Source organism: Gekko japonicus, unplaced genomic scaffold (genome assembly GCF_001447785.1).
Source record: "Gekko japonicus isolate JY-2015 unplaced genomic scaffold, Gekko_japonicus_V1.1 scaffold1090, whole genome shotgun sequence".
Classification (NCBI taxonomy): Eukaryota; Metazoa; Chordata; class Lepidosauria; order Squamata; family Gekkonidae; genus Gekko; species Gekko japonicus.
In genome coordinates this window covers 871-8,789 of record NW_015164704.1, presented here as the reverse complement: position 1 = coordinate 8,789, position 7,919 = coordinate 871, and the positions used below count along the sequence as shown (strand labels likewise).

The following is a 7,919-nucleotide window of genomic DNA, read 5'->3' as shown; positions in this document are numbered from 1 at the left end:
GGGGGGTGGAAGGACTCAGCAGGTATAATGTCATAGGGTCTACCCTCCTAAAGCAGTCATTTTCTCTAGGGGAACTGATCTCTGTCATCTGGAGATCAATTGTAACAGTGGGAGATCTCCAGGTCCCACCTGGAGATTGGCAACCCTAGGGGAAAGTCAGCTGCACAGCAGGGGGGTGAAGAGAATGGTTTGATAGCTGTTGGGCCAAGATTGGCAACAATAGTTCCCCAGGATCCCCATCGTAAATGCACCAAACAATTCCTAAAGATTTTCCGAAACACTACTCTGTCGATAAATTGCAACAGTTTGAATTAGCACCAAAGCTTTAAGATCTCTCCAGCTGTCACCTGGAGACTGGCAACAGCTTGTCTGGAGTGTGGGCAGTATGGCATTGTATCTGTCTGAGGTCCCCCTCTTCCTCCTCCTCCTCAGACCCCACCCTCAGCAGGCTTCATCCCTAAAATATCCTGGAAGTTTCCAACCTGGAGTTGGCAACCCCATGTCCTTTCCTGGCAACCATCAGCCAACCTGCCTGTCTGTCTTAAGTTTTACAACCCCCCCCCCACAGCCTCTGCCTAGGGAGCAGCTGACATCATTCTCCTCTCCCCTATTATGCAACTGAAAATTCCAACTGCCTTGCGGGGGGGGTTGAGTTTGAGGTGTGGAATGGAGTGACGTCCAATCAGCTTCCATATGCAAATGACCCTGGAACACTGGGCGGGACTGCACAAAGCAGCCAGTCAACCCAGCCAGTGTGTTCTGAGTGGCAGTTTTTCCGGCCTAACACTAAAGGAGTGCATTTTAGAAGTTTGGCACCCACTACTCTTTTATTATAAGGGAGAGATTGTGGCTGCTACAGAATTCTGAAACTCCATCCCCCTTTATTGGTTAGTCAAAATCATGGTATCTTCCTGAAATAATGTATTTTTCCTGTTGATAAGATTGAACTGGAATTTCACATAAGGAAAAAGGAATTTGGCTTTAGAATGCTAAGATTCAGGAGGGCTTTCACTGGGATGGAATTAGTTAATATATCATTGGGCTTGATTGTGATTCTTCAAGATTATTCAGAAAGTTATAGATTAGTCAATTAAATAATAATAGTCTAGACTTCTCATAATTTCGGTTTGAATAATTAATGTTAAAGCCCAGAGATATCTTTTTAAAACAAGAAATTTAGTCCCCAAAAGTCTTAAAAGATGACTGAGACTAAAATTTCAGAAAACAAATTTACCTGCCTTTGGAATGTGATGCCATCGCTTTATTGGAAGGATGAAGTTTAAAACGAAAATGCATAATTCCGGATGATCCTACAGTGGTCATCCAGGATTTTAGGGAGGAAGTGAGTTACCCTTACAATCTTACTTTTAAACCAACAATTTAAATGGCAAGGTAAAAATCATCAGATTATTTAATCTCATCATCTATACTGCTGCCTTTCTAAGTACGCACAAATTTAGTTTAAACAAAAGCATACACATATTAAGTACATTTATCTGAAATAACTTCCAGTCTGCTTTATTTCCAAATAAAGTACATTTATCCAAGAACCATGTACATTCAACATAGAACATGTCCAGCAACAGTTACAGTCTATTTTCCATTCACAGTTTTTTTAGTGCAAAGCACTAAAAGGCCAAACATTTATCCATAGAAGAATATTTTATTTATGATCATTTTAGATATATTTTATACAAAAGAATATATGGACAAAAGGCATTTCCCTAAGCAAGGGAGGCAACCAATTTTTTATTTTAAAAAACGGCAGTTCTTCAGATATACAGTACCTCTTGAATTGTGGCAATTTGACACAAATCACTAAACGTTTCCTAAAAATTAAAAAAAATGCGCAGAAACCTGCCAAAAATGTCATCATGGCAGGTATACTACTGTCTTTGCTATCAAACTGATTATAAAATAGACAAGAATAAGCAAGCCTTTTACAAACTTTACAGTAAATGTCAAGTGCTACCTACAGTGGTCATTCAACATCTTAAGGGCAAAAAGAAAAAAAACTTGCACTATATTCCTTTTAAGCAATATTTAAGAAACCACAACTGGTTGCGTATGAATTGTCTACATAAACCAAGTACTACTGTCACATGAACATTAGTGTGTTGTTTTCTCAAAATAATTACTGATTTTTTTAAAACTGCAACTATTAAAGTGCTTGTGTATAAAAATTTAAAAACAATTAAAATAGGGGAATGTGGGTAGCTTGTAAACTTCCATATGAAAGACTGTACAATATGTTAGGCATGCAAAAGTTACTATGAATCTTTGCAGCAAGTTCAGTACAGCCCAGCTCAATACACCAGATTAGTCAACCATGAACTGAAATTAGAGCAAATGCTAGAATCATTACAATTCAATTACAATTCATTCAAACGACACTAACAAACTATTTGCTCATATACATTCATTTATAAAAAAAATATTTTTAAAAGTACATCACACAGCAAGTGTTTGCTTAGTAGTTTATCACAATGAACATAAAATGTGCTCAGCAATATCAGCATTAAGTAGGGACCACTTACGGAACACATATGTCAACTGATAATTTCCTAAAAAAATAAGTCGTCCAAAAATGTTTGTAAAATTTCCCTTTTTTAAAATGTTTGTTTCCTATTATCAATGCTACTGAACTGCATGAACTAGGACAGCTGGCTTTTAGATCAAAGGTAATTTTTAAAAATATCTGTTGAAAACACTGGACAAAGCCTTGCTGTTACAAGTCAAAACATTTAGTAAGAAAATAGCTTACAAAAATATTCTTCTTATAGCACTATTCAAGACATCAGTGGTTCTAATTCCAAATTTTACAACACATCATTTGATGTTACAAGTAGACATATTTATAACTCCTACTCAATAAAAATGAGGTTTAAACAGTGGGTAGCACTTAAAGCTTACAATGCAATGCCACAAGAAATTTTGTTAATTGTGGTTTTGGTAATGACCCATCTCATTATGATGTTGCCTTTAAAAACAGCACACATATACAACCTGAGGGTGGTTTCCAAACAGCTGAGAGCTGGTACCTCTCTCTCTCTTTCTCTCTATATAATACTTTCACATTAAAACCACAATCCAGAAGTGGTTAATTGTGGGAAGCTACCTTCAGATGAGGACAACTTGGAAACTGAAATGAGGAGTATCAACAGACATATGCTCTTAAAAACCACATGTTAAATGATTAACAATCTTTTATATAAAGTAGTAATTTTTTTTTAAAAAAACTATTCTTTCCTTAACTGCCAGTTGTCCCAAAATATTCTGGATCAAAAATGTGCTGTTAGACTGATTTTCCACATTTCCAATTTATTTATTTCCATTGCATAAAATGGAGTTGTGGAGTATCTGAAACACTTTTTTTTTCTTAAACAGTGTCTGTGGAACGAACACCATGGTTTAAAAATTCAAACATAAGAGCCAAATAGCAACAGAACTTGCTCAGATAAAGCAGGGATTTACAAGTATCTTGTATCAGCCAAGCAAAGGCTTTATTAATGCAAGAAGGTGTCACAATGAATTGCCACCGCACCTCAAAAGTAAGTTTGATTTTATATGCCATCATTTTATAATTGTCAAGAGCATTTTAGTTTTCTGTGAAAATTCTACACTAAAAATGTTTGCCAACCTACTAAACTGGGTAATACAGTGCCTGCAGGTCATATCCAGCCCACAAAGAGACTTTCCTCCAGCCCGGGTAGTACCAAAGAAGTGCAAAGTTAATTTTCAAAAACCTTTGGAACTACGATACCTACTGCTAAGTATTATACCAATACAACTTGATACTGAATATTAATTGAACTGAAGGACTAACCCTGCACAAATAAAAGTGTACCGGGCAGCAGTGTCTTGAATGAAGTTCAGAAGTGAACTCTTTGTTTCATGCGATAGAAAAAAAATTGGCTGAAAAGATTAAATGCTGGGGGGTTTTGTATCTCCTACAGCATCAATTTAGCAGAAAAGTACATCTGAGCTAGGAGTATCACTGGAAAATTTAGACAAACATGTAAGAAGGCACTAGCTGTTCCTCATCAAACAAGAGCTTTAGATCTCGTACTTCTCCCTTTGGTTTTGTTGTTTTCTTCAGGTGAGTGTGATGCATTTGCCTTATGAGTCTTCTTGTGATGTTCTAGGAAAGTCTTTTTGGCAAATGCTTTTCCACACTTATTGCATCTGTGCAGAGAAAAGTTTTTTGTGACTTTCACTTCAATGCCGACATCGGCTCCTTCATATTTCTTACTTGGTGAATTAGAGGTGACATCCTGTTTTGAACCATTTTGTTTTCCTTCATCCCTCTGAGGGCCTCTTTTCGTCACCTTGTTTAAAACACAGTCAATGGGCTTTTTTATTGCTCTGATTTCTAAGCTTGCAGTTATTTTACCAAGGTAACGTGAAGACTTTTTATGTACTACAGTTATGTGTCTTATCACATCACGCTTTCGGCGTGTTTCGTAAGTGCAGAGGGGACACCTGTAGAATTTGACATATATGTTATTCCCATCTGTGTGCAACTCAATGTGCTTTGTTAGATTCTGTCTAGAAGTAAACTGACGTTTACAGAGTTTACAGTAAAGCTTCTTGAAATCAAAACCTGCTGAAAGTCTTGGTTTCCTGGGTTTTTTTGGACCACCCACAATAGATTGATTAGCTGACTTTGAGTTTTCTGAGCCCTGCTTAACTTTATTTTTCTGAGTGGATGACGCATTTTTTCTTTCAGTTGATGATGCATTCTTTTGCTCAGCAGATGATGCATTTTTTCTTTCAGTTGATGGTGTATTCTTTCTTTCAGCAGGTCCTGCATTCTTTCTCTCAGCAGATGAGGCATTCTTTCTTTCAGCAGATGAAGCGTTCTTTCGCTCAGATGAAGCGTTCTTTCGCTCAGATGAAGCGTTCTTTCGCTCATTTGAATTATTTGCTCCCTTCACATCATTTTGAGCAGAAGTGAAAACAGGAGGCACAGATTCTGAAAAATCTGTTGGTTCAGTTTTAACTTTCACCTCTGTGTTAACAGCACTACTGGACTTTTTTTCTCTTTTAGTACTTTTTGTAGAAAGAGTTATCTTGTGAACAATTTGCATATGCCTTTTCAGCATTACTTGGGAGCTGTATTTTCTCTTGCACAAGAGACATTTGCAAGTAGTTAAATTGTATTCTGCCTTTGAAGAAGACTTCTGTTTTGGAGACTTCAGTGATTTTTTAGAACTTGTATCCAAGTACAAAGGTTGGCCAGGTTTTGTAGCTATAGCAGGAGTAATAGAATCCCTCCTCAGTCCTCTGTGGACTTCATCGAAATGCCGTCTTACATTGGCTTTTGTAGCAAAGGATTTAAAACATACAGGACAACTTCTGCCCAATGTTACAAGGACATTCTTATTGCGTCCTCTTCCAGTAGTTTGATTTGGCTTTTTTTTAATTTCAATAAATTTCTTTAGTTCTTCCATCTTTTTTTGGTGCACTTTTCTAATGTGACGACGTACACTGCGTCTGGAATGAAATTCTTTTTTACAGAGACAACAAATTAACTGATGTCCAGAACTGGAATTCTCAGATTCCGACTCGGGTTTCGAGGATGGGGATGGTTCTTCTGGAGTAGATATTACCTTACTAGCAGCAGGAGGAGGAGGAATCTCTACAGTTTCTACTTCTGAAGGAGCTGGAACGGCTTTAGGTGGTTCTATGCTGGGCTCTGGCATTTCTGCAGGGGCCTGAACAGGAGTGACATTCATTTCAGTGTTCTCAGTGGCATTGTTAGCCTTTGAAACATGTTGAAACACAGCATTTTTGTTTGCTTCTATAGGCTCCAGTCGGATTACATAGTCCTGCTTGTCCACTTTTGGATACATGGCTTCCAAGAGATCACTTATGGCTTGACTTTGTTTATCATTTATGTCAGGAGAGTCTGTAAGTACAAAATGTAAGTACAAACAATGTTTAAAGGGCATATTAATGATTATCATTCTCAGATACATACTTGTTTTAGAAACAAAACCTTGATTCTCAAGCACCTTCATCAGCTGTTTTGTTGTGCATATATGAAGAAGAGTTGGATTTTATACCCTGCTTTTCTCTACCCTAAGGAGTCTCAAAGCAGCTTACAATTGCCTTCCTTTCCTCTCCCCATAATAGTCACCTTGTGAGGCAGGTGAGACTGAATTCTAAGAGAACTGTGACTGGCCCAAGATCATCCAGCTGGCTTCATGTGGAGGAGTGGGGAATCAAAGCCAGGTCTCCAGATTGGACTCCACTGCTCTTAACCACTACACCATGTGCAGGCTATGTGCAGAGGACTACCAGCTCTTAACTGTGCAGGTCTTAAAAGCGGCACATATTTGAAGAAGGTTGTGAGAGACAGCAGAGCCTTTTCCAGACCAATTGTCAGTTGGTTCCTCCATTCCTGAAACACTCAGCAGCCAGCCAGCCTCTACCTTGCAGAAGGAAATGGAGACACACTAAAGCCCCATTACTGGCTTCCAACCAAGATTAAATATATGTGATTGCATTTGCTTATATCCATGCCATTGTGTGGATCCAACTATCACCAAGAAGTCTTCCTCCAGCCTTTAGAGACTTCATCCAACATAAATGGTTCATCCTCCACCAAGAGAGCCACTGAGGTCAGAAGAAGGCCACTAGGCTGGAGGAAGCTTCAATGGACTGACTTTGCCCCCCCCCCCGCATTACTGTCTAAATTTCCCAAAGAATTCAGACACTTAAATTACCATCAACCAAAGTTTTCATATATATTATCTGTAAGAAAATACAAGCACACACAGATACTGTACTCTGGATTCAAAACATTTTAAGGAGTTTTACAAATGGTTTTAAATAGCCCTAGAAATTAGAGATCTGGAAGAAACAATTAAAAACCACTGTGACAGCAGAACATAAATAGCAGTGCAGCTAAAATGCAGAATATTATTTAATGTATGAGACAACTCCATTTCTAGCACTTAGGAAGGTGACCTTGTGAATTATTTTTTTTTTAAACCCAGCCTAAATGTTTACCAGCACTTGCTTTGCAAACCCTGGACCAAAGCCTTTACACTTTTAGAAAGGACTTCTGAGAGGGTCAAACTTACTGTCATCCATCCGGAGACTTGGAGGACAATAGAACTTCTTATGAGTTATTAAATTTGGGAGTCCTCTGAAGAGACTGCGGCACAATTTACATTCAAATATGGTGTCCACATCTTTCAATAAAATGTGTTTAAGCTGCTTAGTTCCTGAAACAAAAAAACACACAAAAAGTAGATTTAACAATAGGCACACTGAAGACATACTCCTTTAAATCCCACTGATGCAATGGCAGAGGTAAAGATGTGCTTAAATCTTTCATTCTGAAATCAAATAGTTTAACTATGTAAATTTCATCCAGATTGTAGAAGTATATGTTCTAATTTATATGATTTGCATTAGAATATATAATGAGTAAAATATTAAGACCATAGTTTTACATTTTTGTTTTTGTATTCTGGCATACTATAGATGATAAAGTCTGTAACATTAGTCAGTCACTATAGGCTAAATTCTAAATTAAGGGATCAAGAAATTCGAGCTATAAACAACATCCCTTAGACCAGAATTGTCCAAATTCAGGTGAATCACTAACTTGTAAAGTAACTGACAAGCCATACACAGTTTGTGTACTATGAGTTTAACAGGCAATGATAAGAAAAAAATACTTAGCCAACATATTTCTTGTTGACAGACCAAGAGAAACCAGATTAAGACATTCGACTACATGAATCGGCACCTCCAGGTAGGAGCTGTCCACCCCACACTATTCACATGACCAAGACAGCTCATAAAAAGGTAACCCTCACTCAGCGGCTTTTAGATTTATGAACTTTTACATGGGTGGGCAAAATGCTTGCAACAGTCTCACAAATTTTGGCTCAACATCAGAG

At 37.7% G+C, this 7,919-nt stretch overlaps 1 protein-coding gene across 1 annotated transcript; it reads right to left on the bottom strand.

Annotated features, from left to right (window-relative positions):
• Positions 1 to 2,899: 2,899 nt before the first annotated feature.
• Positions 2,900 to 7,235, bottom strand: ZNF800 (zinc finger protein 800; the record flags this gene model as incomplete). Its single annotated transcript, XM_015409511.1, has 2 exons — positions 2,900 to 5,911; positions 7,092 to 7,235. Coding segments are annotated over 2 exons (2,012 nt in total), but the record flags the coding sequence as incomplete, so codon positions are not given.
• Positions 7,236 to 7,919: the final 684 nt, after the last annotated feature.